This window comes from Podarcis gaigeae (genome assembly GCF_964106915.1).
Source record: "Podarcis gaigeae genome assembly, chromosome: 10".
Lineage (NCBI taxonomy): Eukaryota > Metazoa > Chordata > Lepidosauria > Squamata > Lacertidae > Podarcis > Podarcis gaigeae.
In genome coordinates this window covers 32,265,211-32,286,866 of record NC_139686.1, presented here as the reverse complement: position 1 = coordinate 32,286,866, position 21,656 = coordinate 32,265,211, and the positions used below count along the sequence as shown (strand labels likewise).

Genomic DNA, 21,656 nt, shown 5'->3' with positions numbered 1-21,656 from the left:
GAAATAAGGTAACTTACTTTCTCTGTTCTCAACATCTGCATTTTCCAATCTCCACAGTATTCTTGTACCTAATTTTCTTATTAATATGCTCTTTGTTACAGCATTTCAGTTTAATACCTTCACACACCAGGAAGCACATTTTATGTGACAAAACCACTTGAGAGCTTTTATCTTAAACATTTTGAAATATGCTACTATTTAAAAACCCATACATAAACACACGCAAACAAACAACTATACTTGGAAATAAGTTCCATATGAGCCTTGCTTGTTCACGGACGCCCACAGAAGGCCTTTGCTAACCTTCAACAGCTATTTCTAATAATGAATTGTAGTGTTAACCAGATCTGTCCCATTTAACTAGGAATATAACCAGACTTTAGCTGCTATGCTGCAGGATACAATCTGATGCAAACCAAAGTGATAAACTTATTTGAATTGATACCAGGGCTGGCCCAATACATTTTTGCACCTGAGGTGAACGCCAAAATGGCAGGGTCCTCTACGCCAGGGAAGTAGGGGTGAGTGAAGAGCTAATTTAGTAACTAGTGGGGAATAAAGATTTGTATCAGGAACAAGAGGGGAGTGAATATCTATGTCATGAAGGGGGGGCGGGTTAGCGACGAACTAGACTTGGAACAAGTGGTGGTAGGAAGGAAACAAATCAAATTTGCCTGGTGGTTGAAGTGAGAATCAAAGACCATTGTGGGGTGGGACGAGTGCTCTGAATCATGCTGGGCAGGTGCAGAACCCGAAAGATCCCAGAGGGCAGCCCCCTTCATTTCTTCCCTAGGGGTGGGGGGAGACCAGCAGCGCCTCCTATTCACCAAAAGGTTCCTATCAAGGCAACATTTGGGGTTGGGGTGGGGCTGCCACGGAGGAATCAGATCCAGCCTCCAAGGAACATGCCACAGATGTCATTTCCCCTGAAACAGCACCTTGCCTCCTAGGTCCTGATCGATACCTCTAGTCTCCATTGTAAGCCACAGTCTCAGCAAAGACAACACACACAGAGAGCAAAACCTGGATGATGAGCATCCAATTTAACACAACATGACAACAACAGAAACTCTTCAACTAACCTATGTATTTGAAATATTTCACTTAAGATCTTGTTTAGCAGAACAAATGTTCATAGGTCCATTCAAGGAGAGGTGTATGGAAATATGTCCTTGAACACACAAAAATTGGGAGTCATCGTAGGAGGAACTGAGATTCGTATTCAGGACATACACTTTCCCAGTCCACAGGATTGCAGGTCATTCTTTTAATCACTCCAGCTACCAGGTTGTAATTACTCTTCAAGGCAACTCTTATTTAATAGCAAGTACAGGCAGTGATGCATGTGTGCTTTTGGACCCAGAAGAGGGCAGAACAGGGGCAGGATGTATTGGGCTTAGCCAGCTGATGCGCATAGGGCCCAGGAATGGAATCCCCACACAAAATGGCTGGCACCTGTATTTAAGTTCAGGGTTTTCTTTCCCAGAAGCACATCAGTTTCTCATCAAACAGCATTCCAAGAAACAATTTGATAACTTCTCCTTATTAAGCAGTGTTCCTCAGCAACTTTTGTTAAATAAATCATGCACAGAACTTTGTTCAGTTCAAGCAACTCCAGCCTCCAAGTATTTTAAGCCTTTTATGACAAGTGTTGCAATCTTTTTCTTATTCCAGAGAAAACGGTAAGGGACCCTGGGTTGATTTTACACATCTCTCTTTCCTTCGCTCTCTCACAATACACCAAACAGTGTATGATGATGTTTGTGGTTTGATTGTTTTGCTATCTTGACAACAATACAGTTGATTCTTAAATAAAATAGATGGAATGATGATAATTTAACATAGCTTTTACATGAGAGCAAGCTCTCCCAGAAGTTAAGAGAAAACAGTCTTGAGTCCTGCCGCACCAAATTTGCTCCTAAATCAGGGCTGACTCACTTGTGACCCTCTAGATTAGGACTGCTATACATCCAGAATTCAGACATAGCTGCGATACAACTGTTGTAAATAGCGGACGGAAATAGCTGGAATGTCTGGGAAGTGTAGATTTTGGCCAATTTTCATAAAATTAGCTCAAAAACTAAAGAAATAACTTGTGCCAATCAGAGCTACAGACAACTTCAGGTTCACAGTAGCTGACTGAAAGTGAAGCTTTATTTGTTTCACTTTCATCATATACTTTCTCCAAGGAGCTCATGACTGTGCAAATTATTATTATTGTTTATTATATTTGCATACTGCCCTTCATCAGAAGATTCCTGGGCAATTCACAACATAAAAATACAAAATACATGGTAATAGAAAAACAAACCAATAACCCCCTCACAACACATTTTAAAAGCCATGGAATGTCAGTCAGCCAAATGCCTGGTTGAAGAGAAACGTTTTTCCTTTTACATCTACCACAACAATGTCCCAGTCTAAGGCTTGTGTGTTAAACTCACACACAGCACGCTCTCAGTCTGCTTATAATTGCTTGTAAGCATAACCTGATGTGTTCTTGCCTCCAGGCTATCACCAGGCAAGATTTGAGCTGTTATAAATGAAGGTGAGGAAAGAAAGAAAGAAAAAAACATGAAATGTTAAGATGACTGTGACAGCAAAGTCTTAGAGGAAAAGGAGGCAAGAAAATGAGGTAAACCAACACCTGCTTAACCACAAATACCATGGGGTGTTTTCTCATTGTTGTTGGCTTTTTACTGAACTGTATTACTAGAAAGCCTCTTAACCTTTGGAACTTAAAAAAAAACAACCCAACTGGCACAACAAACTGAGGCAATTAGATATGGGACGACTAATAAGGCCTCAGACACACTAAAACAAACACACTCAGCTTTGACCTGAAAGGTTTTTTTATGGTAACATGCATTTTTGAGAAGATCTTCTAAAAAAACCCCACCCTTATTTTAAAAATAGATTGAAAAGTTATCAATAAGAGAAAAATGAAAATAACAGAAGAAAATGCATCCAGATAAAACTAGACTAGCCAATATAAGTTTCCAACCCTCGGTTCTGCTTGTAGATGTAATGGTAATGAACTTATTGTTGTTATTACTAAATTCAGAGGGTCATTTTGTTGCCAGCTTTATAACTGCACCTCAAGGTTACCTGATGTTTCTGTCTGGCAAAGCTGAACCTTCACACAGTTTACATATGGCTGGAGTTCGTTGATTAACTTTTATAGTTACTTCAACTTAACTACAGTAAACTTTCTCAACATTTCATGTGAAGGCAGAACTGTTTGGCTGAGCAATTCACGTTGCCGTCCATTTCAAAAATACAGATGATGTTGCTTCTTTCGGGCAACCTAAGAACAGCAAGCATTCTCTTTTATTTTACCTGTATTTTCTGATCCCCAAAACCAAACTTACTATGTGGGATAATAAAGAACTTTTAATTTCTATCAGGCGTGAGGGGTCTATTTTCCAACCAAGTATTAATAATTAAAACATTTGCCATCTTGCTTTGCTGACACAGCAGTGAATCGCTGGATAGGTTGAATGGTGGCAAATCTATATTAACAGTATTTTTTCATTTATTTTCTCTGGTACTTCTGTTTCAGGAGTGAATGCCTATTCACAGACAAGGGAGGGCCAGCTACAGAAGCCAGCTCAGGTTCAGCCTCTGAGGCAATTTTAACTGGCAGGGCAACATAATTTTAATCAACATGTGTTAATGAGTTTCTCTTAAGAAAGATATTTTCAGGTTGGAAGGAAGGAAGGAAGGAAGGAAGGAAGGAAGGAAGGAATAGTGGGCTAAATTCAAGTTGCTGCCATGAACTGGTAGGACAATGGGGAAGAGGAAGAAGATCCCAGCGAAGGGTGTAGCCAGGACTGGGACACGCCAGGGCAAGCTGGGGATGGGGAAGGAGAGTTTGGTGTAGGAAGCACTCGCGGGGTGACAGAGGATGACAAGGGGATGGGAGTCAGTGCACAAGAACCAGAGCATTAGGACGCATCAGAGGTTCCTGTCTCCATAAATATGGCAGGCTCTGAGGCATAGGGAGCAGTAAGAGGAGTGCTCCAGGAGGCGGAGGCAGACAAGGGCCAGGTGGGGCTCACTAGCTCTGGGAAGAAGTACAGTGGTACCTTGGTTTAAGAACGGCTTAATTTATGAACAACTTGGATTAAGCTGCAAAGCTGGAAGTAGGTGTTTTGGTTTGTGAACTTTGCCTTTGAAGCAGAACATGTTCCGCTACCTGTTGCGTGTGTTCTATTTGTAAACTGAGTCCCCCGCTGCTATGGGAAAGCAAGCCTTGGTTTAAGAACAGACTTCTGGAACGGATTATGTTCATAAACCAAGGTACCACTGTATGTGATTCCTCAACTGGAGGAGGCTTGGAGCAGGTGAGGGTCACCTGCCTCGTCAAGACCAGATGCTGCAATCAGCAGGCAAAGTATGAAAGGGAGGCAGAGCTGAGGTGATTTATCTGCTCAGCTGCCCATGTTGGTCAGACCTCGGCGTGGATGTGCCAGGATTTCTGAAGGACTGTGCTTCAGGGTAGGTTACAAAAATATCACAATTAAAAACAAATAAAATTTACATTAAAATCCTAAAATAAAACCACCAAACAACAGCGCCACAGAACAGTGCACATCAATGCAGGTTTTTTGTTAAGGTACACTGCTTTATAGATAGATCTGCTACACCTTTTTTTTAAAGCAGGGTTCCTGTGCTTTTAACACCTGCAGGCAGAAATCGAAATGGTACAGCTTTTCTTCCTATGAAGACATACTGATGGAGAAAGCTGCACTTTTTGGATTTTTAAAAGCATGGATCCCTGCCAGAGAAATAGCTGCATATCTAGACTTAGCATAAATTTAATGTGGTTCAATTTCTATCCTCCCTCTAGTTCTTCTTGCAAGGGCGTGGACACTTTTTTTCTGGCAAGAATTGCACAGCTAAGCATATTCTACATGTATTTTCCACCCTCTAGATATTCATCTAGATGTGCAAAGTTATGCAAAGACACAAAGGGTACACAAAAATGGAAAAACAAGAAAAATTGCAAACATCACCCTTAGACTCAAAGGGAATGGACAACAAATGAGACCTAAGGAGATAACAACATGCATTCCAGACAAGTCACAATGTTCCATTTGCAGGTTTTCCATCTACACATATGTTAAAGTGTGATAAACTAAAGAAAGAACTATGTTCAGGATGGTAGCACTACTTTGACACTTATTTTCAGCTTATTGTGGTAATCTTAACTCTATCCAGATAAATATACAAGTGCTTCAAATAAGCACTAACAAATGGGAGGGGGAACTATTTTTTTTTTAAAAAAAAACCTTTTAAAATCTTCCTTTTTGGTCAGTTGTGTTTTTTAAAGTGTCAATTTTGATTTCAAAAACATGATCATAAATCATTCTTCCCAAAATCTATTTGCTTTTAAAACTTATGACAGCAAAGGAACTAAATGGTTTCCCTTCCCCTATCTCCTTTTAGAGGAAACCATTTCTGAATTGCTGAGTAGCCACAATTGCAGAACTTGCTCAGAGCTACCCGTTTCACTTTCTGCCACAAAAACAACACTGTGAAGTTAAAGGACAAGCTTAACATTTGTCATCTTCAGAAATGCATGGTTCCTTTCTGTTATTATTACATTATTTGTACACATTAAACAAAATTTTTGTACCCTTTCGGAAATTGGATGTACAGGCAGAAATGACTGATGGTGCCAAATATTTCACTGAGCATTTAAGTAGCTCAGCTAACTATCCATTTACCTACATTTGTACAACATTAGGTTTGCCAAATTCTGGCTTCAAAACATTATTAGCTTTATTTATATTGGCTCATCAGGGTTATGACTGCAATTAGATCCGCTAACAAGGGGTAAAGGTAAAGGGACCCCTGACCATTAGGTCCAGCCGCGGATGACCCTGGGGTTGCGGCGCTCATCTTGCTTTACTGGCCAAGGGAGACGGCGAACAGCTTCCAGGCCTATTTATCTACTTGCACTTTGATGTGCTTTCGAACTGCTAGGTTGGCAGAAGCAGGGACCGAGCAATGGGAGCTCACCCCATTGCGGGCATTCGAACCACTGACCTTCTGATTGGCAAGCCCTAGGCTCTGTGGTTTAGCCTACAGTGCCACCTGCGTCCCTTAAAGAGGGGTAACTGGTGAACAAATGGAAAAAGGTTTCCTATCCTACTTGTGGGCTTCCCTGAAGCATCCAGTTACTGAAGTTTCCTTTTTCTGAGGTGCTGTGAAAGCACAACTTTTTCAAGACTACTGTATTACTTCTTTGCCATGTTCTAGTCCTACTGCAGTAATGTACACCCTTCGAAGCACTTTCTCCCCCTCAAAGAATTCTGGGCACAGTAGTTTACCCCTCACGGAATTACAGTTCCCAGCAAACCTTAAACTGTAGCTCCATAAATTATTTGAGGCAACTAATGTGCTTCAAATATGTTTTAAAGTTATAGCGTGTACATTGTCTATGTCTCTGCTGAAGCACTAGAATCAAAGAGTTGGAAGGGACCTCCAAAGGTCCGTTCTACTGTCAAACAGCTCTTACTGTCAGAAAGTTAAGAAAGCCAGGCTTTTTGAGTTGACATGCACCTGTATCTAAAAGGTTGGCATGCCCTTCAAAGGAAATACAAAGTGAGACATAAGAATAATATGGCCAATGGAAATATGTTGATATGCCATAATATTGTATATTAGATTATTTTTTTAAGACAGCAGCTCTAAAGGTGTGTCCAAGTTGTTTGGGCAATGTTAAATAAAGATTTAAAACAATAGAGACAAGGGGGCGGGGAATATGTTGAGGCAGAAATTGTGCAAGAGTTGCAGCAACTTCAGCTAATAATTGCCAGAATAGATGGTGGCCACAAGTAAACTGTATTGGTTGAATGTATAATCGAACTCACTATGCCAGCTTGCCCATTCGCCCATAGAATTAATACACCAGCAGTACATATTATCTGCTGGTGTCCAGATTCTCCACACAGATGGACCAATTTGCATGGTGGACCACAAGTGAGGTATATACAGTATGTGGCTGCTGTCACATCTCTTTCAGCTCTCCTTAAAGCTGAAGACTGTGCAACATCGTTAATTCATAGCTTCAACTGATTCATGCACAGTTTAATAATATATCCCAAGATTACAAGCACCACTGTTAATGCCATGTGATAGTTATGATGACGATGTGCTATAAAAATACTTTACATTAACACAGTACAGTATGCTAATATTGGAATCAGTGGCTTTTCTTCTATTTTGCAAGGCTTCTTTTAAAAGTACAGGAAACACAATAGCTCCTACAACGCTAATATTTCCAAGCTTTGATGTGGGCTCTTGAGGCTTTTTCATAATTCAGAAAACAGAGTGCCCTGATGGTGCCTCACATCCCTTAAGTGTTGTGTACAATTTGTTCTCCGACTAGTAGAACGAGCAGTTGAGGGATGGAAGACTTTATGTAAGCTATGCAGGCAGCTTTGCTTAACTGCAGCTTATGCCCGCATTTCTTTTTACTGTTGGGTGCCCGCTTTTCGATCCATGTGGCCTGACAGCCACTGAGGTATGAACATTAAAAGTTACAACTACAAGAAAAAACGCCTTTTTGAAGTACAGTATAGAGTAAGATTACCATTGATGGTGGTGGTGGTTGGAGGAGATGTCTCATTTTGGGATCAATCAAATCACACACACAAAAACACACAGATCCTCTTATGACAAGACATTGGGTCTTTCTTGAGGAACAAAACAGCTGCATGAGTTTGGAGACCCTACAGCCCCACAGCAACCTACAGAGATGTCATGCACCCCCAACTCCTCCAGGAGAAGCCCCTTTGCTTTTGAAATGTTAGAACCTGGGCAGCCTCGACCTATCAGCGCTCGGTGCCGTTTCAGCTCCGAACGAGCGGCGTCTCCGTGAGCATTTTTTTAAAATGTTGCATCTTTTTCAGCAAGGGGCAGCGGGGGGTGAAAACAAGGGGCAGCCTATTCCAGAAAGGTGTCCGGCTGCTCCTCCCTCCCTCCCTCCTCCCTTGGAACCGGGTTTCCCCTAAACGTATCCTAGTACCGAGCCTGAGCAGGCTGTTCCCGGGTACTTTCCAGACACGCGTCTGTGGTCTTTCTCACCTGCTCGAGTTTCTGCCACGGCCCAGAGAAGGAAAAGCCCCCAAGAGCAGGACCACCACCGGCTGGAGGAGGAGGAAGGGGGCGGGAAAGAGGCGCCGCCGCCGCTGAGCCGGGCCATGCCGAGTTGCGCCTGGTGTATGTGCGTGTGCGTGTGCGTGTTGTGTCTCAGACGGAGGCGGCCCGGCGACTTGGCAACTTTGGCGTCCTCAGTCAGGGCATGGCCCGCCCTCTGCCAGCCCCGCTGCCCCGGGGTAGCCACAACAGGCCCGCCCTAGCAGGCTTGGCGGGGTGGGATTAGAAGACCGGGAACGTCGCCACCCACCTCTTCTCCCGCCCCGGGCTTTTTCGCCTTTTTCATTTCTTTGTGTATATTATTATTAGTTGTACAAGAAGGCTGAAGGCTAGTCAGGCGCAGCTAGGAAGAAGGCGTTTCTCTGTGAATGAAACGCACGGTTTGTGGTTTCCCTAAAGTTACTGAACGCGAAGGGATTCGCCCCGCGTGCGCTTTCGCTTCCCTGTGGTAGTTGCTAATCCGGGTGGATAAAATAAAGTGTTTTAAAAGTGGGTTACGAACTACCCCTCCAAACCCTACTAAGGCGTGCTTATGAGTCTCTGTTCGGGATCACATTATACGGAATTAGATCTCATTGATGTGTTGTTAAAACAGTGGTAAAAAATATGGGTACAGTATTTCAAGTTCTCCAAAGCTATTTTTCAGGCTAGATACTCTGTGAGTAAGGAAGGCAAGCACAACACACGCACGCACACACACACATGAATGAATATATGAAAGACTCAGATGCTATCTTTCTGCAATGTTTCCAGACCAGGGTAGTTTACAAAATGTGATAAAATATTCCACCCAAAAAAATTCGGGGTGGGGGAAAGATGCTGAACAGTATGGTGAAAAGTGCCAAAGTGTGTGGTTTGTAACTCAGAAGTAAGCTGCACTGAGTAATTTCCATTGGACTCAGTGGGGCTTATTTCTTTCTATTAGACTGTATTATTAATTAGGTTAGCTTGCTGTTAGATACCAAACATCTGACATGTGAGCAAAACTGGAGATTAATTTTAGATGGTGAAGTGAGAAAGAGCCAGTAAAGCCAGATCCAGGTAGTGTTACCCATTGGCTGGAGAGCATGGAAATTCATCTTCTACAATTGTAGAGTGGGATAACTTTCTGGAAAGCTAAGCTTGTATTTTATGAGAAAAATAAAAAATGCAGGTAGCTATGCTTCTCTGTAATACTGTATGTTGGGGTTGGAGTTTCACTTCTTTTTAAAGTCCATTTTGTAACAAATTGAGATCATTTCTAAATTTTACACACCACACCAGAAACAACTATTGTTCTACCAAATTAAGTAGGGATTTGAAACCTCTCAAGTTTAAGACCATTGGACCATTATTTGATTATCCAAATCCATAACTCACTAAACATGAAAAGAAAAAGCATTACTTTCTATAGTATTTTTGTGTGTACAAACCTCTTTTGTGCTGTTATATTGTGAGACACCCAGCATTTTCAGTTGTCCAAATAGCACATGGATTGGCATTTTCTGAGAAAATATCCCAGTCATGTGCTCTGTGAAGAAAAGAGTCTCCTATCAAAGTTCCACTCTAAAGACACCAAGCAATCTTGTGATTTAGTCCAGAGGCAAGATCAAAGGACATTTTTGTTCCAAAGGTTTGTTTAGGTAGTGGTATTTTTAATCCCCAACTTCATGACAGTTAAGGGAAAAAATCAACCCAAGGTCAAATAGTTTTTCTGCTGTGTGGGAGAAGGTGCTGTTCTGTTCTCACTTGCAAGGAGCCAAAATGGTGAGTATATGAATATAGAATGATGTGTACAAACCCAGGGTTACCATTCTAATTTCCCTGTAGTAATCTCACATGTGGGTCAGAAGATCATTAGTTCAAGAGTGATCCACACTGGACTTCTGCCCCAAACTGATTTTACATGGAACCTGTGGCAGGAAGAATGCAGTCTGCTACAGATGTTACCCACAGGAAGTGCTGGTGTGCCTTATTTCAGGTGTTAAGGATAAAAGTCCTACTAATTAACCGTGACGTGTATGCAGTTATGGTTTTGTTTTCTTAAACCAAAACAAGATTTTTCAGCTATAGATGTACTTTATTTCACAACAAAGCAACTTTTCTTGTTTCACACTTCTCTAAATTACAAGTTCTTGTCAAGGCGAAATAGATGTGCTATTACCGGTACATTGTAGCTTCAGTTTATGATTTACAGCTGACAAATACAGATGAAAAAAATGTTCATCACACTATATGATACAGCTATGGAGTTTGTTCAATTTAACTGCTTTCTGCTTTCAGTTATTTGTTCCATTGCAGCCTTTGCCCATGATATTGAGGGTTACTGCCAAATATATTCAGGTACGCTATCCAAAATGTCATCTTTTCTGGCTTAGCATATTTATACCCATGGACTGTGGCTTAAATGGGTCTCTAATAATTGAAGTATAATGTGACTATAAAACTTTACACAGGCTAGAATGTGACCCATAGTCAGTTTTATACAGTGCATGTACTGCTTGCTTATTTGTTTTATGTAAAACACTTCCCCCAATTCCCAAAGTGGCTTACAGAATATTTGTCAGATGCAGTCTTCCCATACCTCTAAATTACACCAGACCTCACTCCAGCTGTATCCACGACAATGTAGGCTATAGCAAGAATGGGACTGCCCTCTGACACCCACTGTACCTTTATCATAGTGCAAAAATTGTATCTGCATTGTGCAGGTGCCTGCTTTGCTGTCTTCCTTCACTGCTACTTTAGCCCACAAGCACCAGACTAGATGTGAAGGGAGGTGCCCTCAGGGAAGCTGCCCTGTTTCCTTCCTCCTCAATTTTAGGAAGCAGTATATCTGTAAAGTTTCCAATTCATCAAGAAGCATCTTGCATTGAGTCATTTGCAGTTTTGCCAATGTAGTAGAAAGAATGTTCTTCCCTCAGAATATTAACTACAGAGGACTCACAAAGGTAGGATCACATTTCTGTCCTCAACCCACCCATACAATACTGCAAATATGTAGGTTGTGTAAAATTTGTCTTATATATTATTTAAATCTAACTTTCAGGGATTCTTGGGTCGTGCTCTTTATCCAGTTTTACAGGTAGGTACTGGTTTTTTCTGTAGCCAACTGCAGGTATTCCAGAGTGCCTTTGCGACAACTAGGCACACGTGTAATCTCTCGCACCTGAAATTCTTCTGTTTGCTTTTTCAGAAGACAATTGGTTATCATCTCAGCAAAGTCAGCTTGCAAACGCTGCTGATTCTCCCTGGAAACAGAAGGAGAAAATTGGTTTAAATGACTCAAAATATATATTTACTATGATTCTTAATTATAAGGCCTTCAAAGATTCTTCTATTCAACCCTCCTTGATATTTGAAATCTCCTTGATATTTGAAATCTGTTCATAATGCTGAAGGCCAACTACACATTATTCTGGAGCTCTCTGGAGCTCTTGATGGAGAATGTGTCAGATCATCACTGCAACCAACTTCCAAGGACTGCCACCTTCCTTAGGAGTCCCACTGCCATTACTTCCTTTGAACCTTAACCTCTGGTCAGAAAGGTTCTGGGATAACCACAAACACAGTGATCCTTGCCATTGATAGCCATATCCTCCATGCATTTGTTTAATCTTTTAAAGGGTTAACACCATCACCTCTTATGGAAGCAAATTCCACAGCAAACTCCACTGTATGAATTAGTGCTTTCTTTTGGTTATCCTGACTCTTCCAACATTCAGTTTCATTGAACTCCCCTGAGTTCTAGTATTATTGCAGTATGCTAGTGACACTCAGATCTATATCAGAGGCTTAGCTGGACTTGCCTTGGACATGGATAATATCCCTTACTGTACCAAGTCAAGCCCAGCCAAAATTTAGCTTCTCGATCTTAGGAGAACAGCTGTCAAATTTTATTCTCTGTTTCCTTTACGCTTTCTGTATCTTCTATAATCTTCTATTTTGAATATAAAATAGATCAATATCATCAATATATCAACAACATTAATACAGGAAGCTTATTATTGCAGATATTCAAAGTAGTGAAGAATTACCGTATTTTTCCGTCTATAAGATGCCCCCATGTATAAGACGCCCCCTATTTTTAGGGACTCCGATTTAAGAAAATGGGGAGAGATTTATCCATGTATAAGACGTTCCCAAATTTTGGACATTATTTTTTAGGAAAAAAACCTAGTCTTATACATGAAAAATACGGTACTTAATATTTCAGCTCTATAAAAGAAGAAAAATAAGAAGGAGGATGTCTGGGAAACAAGTGGTGCAAGAGAAAGAAGGAAGGCTCAGCACAGAAAAATGTAATAAACATTCCAAGAATTATAATCCGACACCAGTGTCACTTGAGTAAAGGATCCCATTCCCCCTTCCTTGAATAACCCCGTATGAACAAAGCTGTACCACTCATAAATTAAAGGCAGAGAAGCTCCCTGAAAAACTAAATAAGAGCACATACACATCAGCTTCAGTGGTGCATGTCAGTACAGTAGTACTTCGGGTTGCAAACACTTTGAGTTACAGACTCCGCTAACCCGGAAGTAGTACCTCGGGTTAAGCACTTTACCTCAGGATGAGAACAGAAATCGCGCACCATCGGCCCAGCGGCAGTAGGAGGCCCCATTAGCTAAAGTGGTACCTCAGGTTAAGAACGGTTTCAGGTTAAGAATGGACCTCCAGAACAAATTAAATTCGTAACCAGAGGTACCACTGTATTAACATCACATCTTCCATTGACCCACAGGATCAAGATGCCAGATAGAAAAAATAATCACAGTGGTATACTTCCAAATGTTGTTCAAACAGTCACCTGTGATATCCTGTGATTTGTGTTCATATTGTATTGTAATGGCCATTGGCTACATACAATAAAAATTATTGAATAGAATAAAGGAAAGATATCCTACTCTCTCCCCCAGTCTTTTACCTTTTTGTAAGAGCAAACCTAAACAAACATTTTTGTTTTTGTTTTTTAAAAACATGCTTGTTTTAATGGATATTGGGTTTATATTGTATATAGTGTGTGCACTGCTTAGCAATTTTAAAAACACCTAAGTGCTTTAGAAATGCTTTTTAAATAAAAGGCGGTGATGCCACCACATGTGTAATTCACCATAGGTCAAAGTGTTGCCTACTTAGAGGCCCTCTCAACACACCAGTGTGCAAGCCTGTAAGGAGTAGCAGGATGTGCACACCAGGAGTTAAGACACGTGACTGACAAAATAAAGAGAGGCCTGAAATTACTGTGTTAATTGTTTAAGCTTTGTCATAGATCTGTAACACGGCTGGATTTCAAACTAGGGAAACTAATCTTCAAGAGCAGAATGACTGGCAAGACCTATTATATAAACCAAAATACCACCTTAGTTCTATAATATATGTTACAGAATGCAAATGCCCTGAATGCCATCTGCAGCATGTTGGGAAAACAACTACAGTCTTTCATGCCTATTTCAGAAATCTTAAGGCAGTAATCACACACACACACACACAACACCCCTGAACAACCTGTTACAAAACATTTTGACCTTTCAGACTTGGGGATAGCGTGGGTTGTCAGCACCCGGGGCAAGGCAAATAATTTGCGCCCCCTAACCCCTAACCTGCCGCCGCTGCCAGCTTCTTGCTGCTGCCTGGGCTGGGGTTATTTACGGTAAGGTAGCCATGGCAGCGGCGGCGGGTCCGTGTCAGGTGATCTGAGGTGAGTTGCCGCTGGCGCTGCCGCCCAAACGACGCTGCTTGCCTGAAGGAGGAGGAGGGCAGAGAGGCGAAGAAAATGCAACATGGCCCAGCAGCTGCAGCAGCGGCGGCGGCGGGGCTGTGAGGAGGGGCTGCCTGGTGCGCCCTCCGCGGCGAGCGCTGAGAGCTGCTGCCTGCCGGACGCCTTCAGCCCGGACGCGTGCACAGCTCGTCCTGCACCCGAGGCTCTTCGGCGACTCCGGAGGCGGCGAGCGCGCCCCCCCCAGATGTTGCGCCCGGTGCGGCCGGCCCCCCCTGCACCCCCCATGCTATGCCACTGGATATTTCCAGTAGAGGAAAAAAAACCCGTTCTGGGGCATTCAAAACAAAAGAACTTCTATAGATACAGACTGAACACCATAACGCCACATGGCTTTGCCTTGGGGGATAATTCTTAAACTTTTACCTTTACCTTTAATTCTTTTTTTAATTATCCCACTTATAGAACAGCTTCTACCTTGTTGGAAATTCCCTCTTTTCTCAGGGGATTCTTAGAACACCTGGACTACCAACTGCCTGATTTTAAATCCAACCAAATTTGTTAATGAAGCAGGCAGAAGCTGAAATGTTTTAGCTAAATAATTTTAATGGGGGGGGGGGTATTCAACTACGTTTTACTCAGAGTAGACCAACTGAAATTAATGGCTCTAACTGGGTCATGTTCATTAGTTCTTATGGGTTTATTCCAGGTAAAAATTAGATGACTAACATCCATTGTTATCTGTTTTATCAAGTCATTGACAGTGTGATCCTACAAGTTTACTTGGAGGTCTTACCAAGTTCAATGGAGCTTATTCCCAGAAATATGGATATAAATAAGACTGATTAACACTACCCAGACATAACTTTTGTCATTTCAGATGAAAAGAGTAACGCAAGGAATTGTGAACCTAGGATTTTGCAGATTCATGAAGTAGAGATGCATCGTGTGAAGTCTGACCTCTTCACAACCTATGTTCAGACTGGTCATCTGCTTTAGTATGCTTGAGTAAGTGTGAATGGATAAGGATAATGTTTAGACCTTGTTATTCAATACAAAAAAAATGAGTGCAGTATATGGGTGTGTGTTTGGCCATGGTACTCCTCTTCACAAACGGTGCATAATGCAACACTCCATCCTCCACTGGTTTTTCCCATTGGGAGAAGCTGGAGGGAGAATAGTGGGTTGCACTATTGAGGAGATCCCAGGATATATGCATGTGTCCACATGCACATTTGCACAGTTGCCATATTGATCTCTGCCAAGTGCATGCCAAACAAGCTATTCACAGAAAGAGAGAAAAGAAAGGATACTGTAAACATTGATTTGTGCTTTCTGTTAACAACCAGCTCTCCGAGAATCACTTACACAGAAGGAGGTGTTGGAAGATTGTATTTCTGGTCTTTCACTCCTGTCAGCCAGTAAGTGATCTCAGTTCCTTTGCCCTAATACAAAATAAGGAATAATACTTTGAGATTAGATTGCTGTATTGTATGTTTTTGATATTCTTTATATTGCAGCACTTTATAATCTTTGCATAATTTACTTAACAAACATGGGGAGCATAAGGCGTATTCCTACTGGGTGTTTTAAACTAAAACCAATACATATGGAAAATAAACCAGAATAAGCTACCTGAGGTTACAGTTCTGTTCACAGAATCAGAGAATTGTAGAGTTGGGAGGAACCCTGAGGATCATCTAGTCCTACCCCCTGCTATGCAGGAATCTTGTCTAGCCTCAATCGCAACAAGTCTTGTTATAGATAACAAGAAAGTCAGGGTGATGAAGTAGTTAAAAAGTTGAGCTAGATGTGGAAAATGCAGGTTCAAATGCCTACCCACCTATGAAATTCACTAGATCATGGCCCCAACTCATTATTATTATTATTATTATTATTATTATTATTATTATTATTAATAATAATAATAATAATACGTTTCCTCCTTTTAGATATGTACCACCTCTAGATTGATTTTGAAAAAATTATGGCTATTTGAATACATGCTGTGTGTGTACACAAGCACGTGTGTGTCTGCATGTGTTAGGTCAGCCTTCTATTAGGCAGAGTGAGGCAACTGCCTCAGGTGGTAGATGCTGGGAAGTGTGCAGTATTGGCAGCAAGTTGTTGGAAGACAGAACTGTATTCGCCATGTGCATTGCCCTGCACTCCCCTCCAAGCCTAAACTAGCCTGCTGCCTGCCAGTGCGGTGGAGGATGTTGTTGAAATAAAAGTCTACTGTCCGCCCAGTCAGCTTCTCTGGATAGAAGTGGAGGTTGGTACAAATCTTGTCCTTCACCTATGTCAGCAAAATGTTGTGGGTCACCGGGACGTGCATTTTTTTGTTACCTTCAAATATGTCTCTCCTCGCTCTTCATATTGGAATTGGCAGTCTGTTCTCTTGAGAATAGCAATGGTGGAACCACTGACATGAATCCGTAGAGCTATAGGCATGCAAACAAACATACAGTGTTTTAAGTTGCTTTTTTTAATGTTTGGTTTTGTGTTGTGCCAGTCTATAATATAGTTAAGATAATGAGAGTCTTGTGTTCCATTAGTAAAAATGAGCTGACGCAATTGTCTCAAAAATATGCTCATCTTCTGAATAGCATTTGCAAGCAGAGCAAGGCAACTGACACCATAATCCTCAAGGCATTTATGTAATATTGGACTTGTCCTACCGGCTTCAGTCAGACTGATTGTCCTGAACTAATTATTGTGGCTACTTTAATCTGAATATTTATAGCCGGAAGGAAGGTTAGATGTCTCACCAAGCAGAGGGAGGAGACCAAGAAAAACACCTAAAATACAGCAGAAATAGAAACTCTAGCAGTCCTTTGAGAAAAACCTTCTAATGGTGTGATTATTTACTACATGTTATCCTACTCTTTCTCCAAAAAGCTCTGGGTGCTGTGTGTAGTGCATCTCCTCTCAGTTTATTTTCACAATCCCTATATGGTTCAGAGAAAGTGACTGGCTCAAGGTCACCCAGTCAGCTTCTACTTTATTATGATAAAATAGGGTTTTTTTTCCAGGTAAAGAGCTCTGGATTTGATCATAAAAAGTAATGTGTAGTGTAGATGTGAATTGGTCCTTACGTAATCCTGTAGATTCCATTCTTGAAGCTGTGTTCACAGTATCTCCAAACAAGCAGTAACGAGGCATCTTAATCCCAACCACACCAGCTGCACATGGACCTGAAAACAATAAAGCACAGAGCAGGAATTAAGAAGGAGAGGGAGTGTTTGCCTAGGAAAAGATTAGCCCACACACTCTCAAGATCACATCATAAACTGAGCAGCAATTAAATTGAAGTCTTCAATGTGACTCATTAGGAATCAGATTTCCGAGGTGCCAAGATCTGACCAGGCCAGTACAAGGTCTGTCCTGCCTGAGTATGTGTGTATATTTCATTTACAGAATTTATAGCTTGGAACAGGGAACAAAGTAATAAAGATAAAAACACACAAGATGATATACAAAAGTTTCAAAATCACAAAAACATGTCCAATAACAACAAATGGACAATTCTATCATAAGATAGACAAGCAAAACTACAATGAAGACATACAACAAAATATCTTATTTAACCAAATATCTTGATAGAAGCAAGCAAAGGATATTCAATCAGATTAAACAGCACTCCCTGAACAGGGATTCCTGTATGTCAGAGTTTAAGGCTAGCAATAAGCAGCAAAGGTTTTCAAGGAAAATCGGACTACCCATAAGAAGTCTAAGGGCTTTTTCTGCTCAACACAACTGGGACTGTATTCAATTTAGTCCAGCTCCAAAGGCCTTCTGGCAGTTCCTTCAATGCTAGAAGTGAGGTTACAGGGAACCAGGCAGAAGGCCTTCTCGGTAGTCACACCCACCCTATGGAATGCTCTCCCATCAGATGTCAAGGAAATAAACAACTATCTGACCTTTAGAAGACCTCTGAAGAGAAGACATCTGTATTGGGAAGTTTTTAATGATTGATGTTTTACTGTGTTTGATGCTTTAATTTGTTGGAAGCTGCCCAGCGTGGATGGGTGACATATAAATAAATTATTATTATTAATCCCTAAGTAGACCCACTGAAATGAATGACTCTAAGATAATCATAGTCATGTCCATTAACTTTAATGGGTCTGCTTTGAGTAGGATGAGCAGTGAATACAACCTAGAGATTGAATTCACTATGAAAGACTGCTATTTGTGATTCTGAAACAGTGCTCCTCTCTGCTTCTACAGCCAGGGACTAAGTTGGTTCAATACTCCGCATTTCAGGAACCAGACAAAGCAAATCTAGAGCTTTGCCACAAAGCATACCCACACGGATCCTAGCATTCACTTTCACAGATTTGCTTTATTCTGCCCCCCACATCCACAGATAATGCCACTGCTGATACTTTTTCTATGATGCAATGAAGACTACTGTTTCTGGGGAGGAACTCCATCGCTTTTCTTGGCATCCTACCCCACCCCAGAACAGACTTGCAGCTATTAAATACAGAGAATAATAAACGAAGGTGTTGACTGACGGCTTGCAACAGGCTACAGACATCTGCTGAATCAACTCACTCTGTCCTCTCCTGTATGCATGCCAGTCTCTCTTCCACTACAGTAATGTTATTGTAGATTCTTGCATTGTAGGGGGTTGGACCTTTGGTTCCCTTTCAACTTTATGGCTCTATGTTATAAATTTTCAGAGCCAGAATCTGTGGGTGCAAGTCACCCATAAATCCTGGAATTAGTAAAAGTTAGAATTAATCAAGGTTTGATTAAACTGTGCCAAACACAGAAACCCCTGGATTTAGTTTATGCTAACAAGCGAGGCCAGCTCCAAAGTGGGCTTGTAACAGGCCCCCATCCAGCTAGGGCTTTGAAAGAAGAAAGGCTGGTGATGGCCGGTCATTAACCCATCAAGGAAGCCATCAAATGTTCATCATTGGAATGGCCGAGCCATGAACCAATTAAGAGGGCCATTAACGGAGGCTCTCTGGGCAGGCCAGAAAATGGGGGGGAACCCTTCCCTGACTTGACAGATACTTGTTGTTGTTTAGTCGTGTCTGACTCTTCGTGACCCCATGGACCAGAGCACGCCAGGCACTTCTGTCTTCCACTGCCTCCCGCAGTTTGGTCAGACTCATGTTTGTAGCTTCGAAGACACTATCCAACCATCTCATCCTCTGTCGTCCCCTTCTATTTGTGCCCTCCACCTTTCCCAACATCAGGGTCTTTTCCAGGGAGTCTTCTCTTCTCATGACCTGGCCAAAGTATTGGAGCCTCAGCTTCATGATCTGTCCTTCCAGTGAGCACTCAGGGCTGATTTCCTTCAGAATGGATAGATTTGATCTTCTTGCAGTCCATGGGACTCTCAGGAGTCTCCTCCAGCACCATAATTCAAAAGCATCAATTCTTCGGCGATCAGCCTTCTTTATGGTCCAGCTCTCACTTCCATACATCACTACTGGGAAAACCATAGCTTTTACTATACGGACCTTTGTTGGCAAGGTGATGTCTCTACTTTTTAAGATGCTGTCTAGGTTTGTCATTGCTTTCCTCCCAAGAAGCAGGCGTCTCTTAATTTCGCGGCTGCTGTCACCATCTGCAGTGATCATGGAGCCCAAGAAAGTAAAATCTCTCACTGCCTCCATTTCTTCTCCTTCTATTTGCCAGGAGGTGATGGGACCAGTGGCCATGATCTTCGTTTTTTTGATGTTGAGCTTCAGACCATATTTTGCACTCTCCTCTTTCACCCTCAATAAAAGGTTCTTAGCAGATACTTAGCAGAGACAAAAGACCAGTGGTTGCGGAGGAAGGGAAAGCATTGTCACTCTTGCAAGCTGGAGCGGGGCCAGAGCATGAGGGGGCTGTCTGTTTTATGCTGCAGAGAAGGTAAGACACAATGTTTTGGGGTCTCTTCGAATCCAGCATTGGAAGGAACAGGACCCTCTTAGGATGTGAATGCTCTGTACTCTCTGCATCTGGGCTCAGGTTATAGGTATGTGTAAATAAGCCATATATTATAAAGACACCAAAGTCTCCACAGTGCTTCATTGCCCAAAAGAAAACACAGACCCTGGTAAGTGCGTCTGGTACTCCTGAAATCTCACACTGCTTAGAAATTGCAGTAGCACGTAGCTCTGTTAATTTCAGAGTGACTCACTTCCAGCTGGGCAGAAGCTATGAGGCAGTAGGAGCATTTGTGGATTTAATGCCTCCCTTCCCACTCTCAGCTACCCACAAAAGGTTTACGTATTATCACTGTACTACCTTCATTCCGTATTTCCTCTGTTCAAAGTCACCCTCTAAAGAGCGGTGAAAAGCATTTAGACAGCCACTGTTGTAGAAGAATTACCAAAGTGGAAATGAAGAGACTTCTTGTTTCAAAAGGGTTTTCGACGGGTCAACAGAACACGTGCATTAAGCCAACATTTCCTATGATCCACAAGATTGCCTTTGAAAATGCCATCACTTGCACAGTTCATCAACCCTTATTATACTGTACAGAACTTCAGAACTGAAAACAATTATATATCCTAAAACATTTATTCGCTAAGTCATACTTCAGTCTTTGATCTGTTGATTCTTTTCCTCTCAAAGGACTGCAACCTGAACTATAAAGCAACCAATTTCCAGAAGGCTCTTCATTCTCTGTGGGGGTTTTTTAAGGTGCTAGTAGAATATTTTGTCCAAGCAACCATTAGCGATAGCAGACAGTGAAGAGCAGCTGTGTTCAGCTGCTGCATAACTCTCTCTAGTGGAACACTATGTGACTGAAACGTAAGCACTGGGGTCAGGGGAGGGAAGGAAAGGAAAGGAAGAAAGAAGAGATCCATTCCCCAAAAATGCTTGTGATAAGGGTCTCTGTAGAGGTCCTGCTCTTATATCTCTTCTGTGCTGCTGAGCCAGTTACAGAAACTGTAATTATTTTGATAATTAATTTTAAAATAGAGCCTCTAAGGGTCATCCCAGAAATCTGTTTTTAGCATTGCAAACTTGTAGTTGTTATTTATTGCGTGCCGATGAGAGTACTTCCCCCTTGAGATGGCATTCTGTTTCAGGAATATCACATTTTCCAGTGGATGCTCTGTATTTTTTCCCCTACTTGGTAAAATGTGATTTGTACCCTGTATAATATGCCCACTGTTATTGCTATTACTTTTTAGAATGTGATGGTAAGTGGTAACTATTGGACGCTGCTGGTATGTAAATCGATGCAAATGGCACAACATTCTCCTCCTATGCCATTTTATGACTTTCTGTATGTGCTTTTGTAACTGTACTTTTTTTTTCTTGTTTCCAATGCTTTAGACTCTAGAGATTGAATTTTCTATTCATTGTACCTCTCCAACATGGGAGTGATCATCAAGCCTTTTAAGAGAAAAGTGGTGAACATTAGGAGAGATACCTAGTTCCATGCTGAAATGGCCCATAGTTTTCTGAGCGTTTTGCTTTACTTTTCATTTGTTTTATTTCATTCTCTAAGCACCCACAAGTACTGAAGCATATTTTCTCTAATATTATAAAGAATTTCCCCCTAATATTATGGTTTTTAATATAATTTTCACGCTATGTATTTTTCATCCACACTCCCCCTAATATACTCATTTCTGAACATTGGAGAATGGCTTTGCAAAATTTGGAGAAGTACAAATTTCAATGGATAGTGCGTTTTGGTTCATGTATACTTTCAGGAAAAGAGGATTGGGTAGACTTATGTCAAAGGAAGCCAACCCAAGTTTCTTTCCCATCCTCATTCCTTTATTTTATTTTGATCAAATATTTGATATATATCACACCATAC

At 41.5% G+C, this 21,656-nt stretch overlaps 2 protein-coding genes and 1 long non-coding RNA gene across 18 annotated transcripts in view; 1 reads left to right on the top strand and 2 right to left on the bottom strand.

Annotated features, from left to right (window-relative positions):
- Window positions 1-8,541, bottom strand: part of PLBD1 (phospholipase B domain containing 1) — a 35,491-nt gene extending 26,950 nt beyond the window's left edge. The window contains exon 1 of one of the 2 annotated variants that reach the window (XM_083698684.1): window positions 8,098-8,541. In XM_083698684.1, the coding sequence (XP_083554810.1) occupies window positions 8,098-8,215 (118 nt within the window). In that variant the 5' untranslated portion in view covers window positions 8,216-8,541. Of the gene's footprint in view, window positions 1-7,603; window positions 7,758-8,097 lie in introns of those variants that run through there. The other variant, XM_083698685.1, reaches the window with a different exon arrangement.
- Window positions 1,096-21,650, top strand: LOC310825376. Of its 15 annotated transcripts, none has more exons than XR_014555228.1 (6): window positions 1,096-1,258; window positions 2,511-2,635; window positions 4,853-4,918; window positions 10,432-11,233; window positions 14,745-14,872; window positions 21,164-21,648. It is a non-coding gene; the product is annotated as an uncharacterized lncRNA (long non-coding RNA). The 15 variants fall into 15 exon arrangements; XR_014555225.1 differs by lacking the exons at window positions 1,096-1,258; window positions 2,511-2,635 and adding an exon at window positions 4,051-4,500 and having other exon boundaries at window positions 10,432-10,491; window positions 11,198-11,233; window positions 21,164-21,650; XR_014555232.1 differs by lacking the exons at window positions 1,096-1,258; window positions 2,511-2,635; window positions 21,164-21,648 and adding exons at window positions 4,051-4,500; window positions 15,214-15,343 and having other exon boundaries at window positions 10,432-10,491; window positions 11,198-11,233.
- GUCY2C (guanylate cyclase 2C) overlaps window positions 10,208-21,656 on the bottom strand; it is a 53,555-nt gene continuing 42,106 nt past the window's right edge. The window contains exons 24-27 of the mRNA XM_083698599.1: window positions 16,963-17,061; window positions 16,214-16,308; window positions 15,233-15,309; window positions 10,208-11,399 (exon numbers count right to left, since the gene is read on the bottom strand). Coding sequence (XP_083554725.1) covers window positions 11,228-11,399; window positions 15,233-15,309; window positions 16,214-16,308; window positions 16,963-17,061 — 443 coding nt within the window. The 3' untranslated portion in view covers window positions 10,208-11,227. The remainder of the gene's footprint in view (window positions 11,400-15,232; window positions 15,310-16,213; window positions 16,309-16,962; window positions 17,062-21,656) is intronic.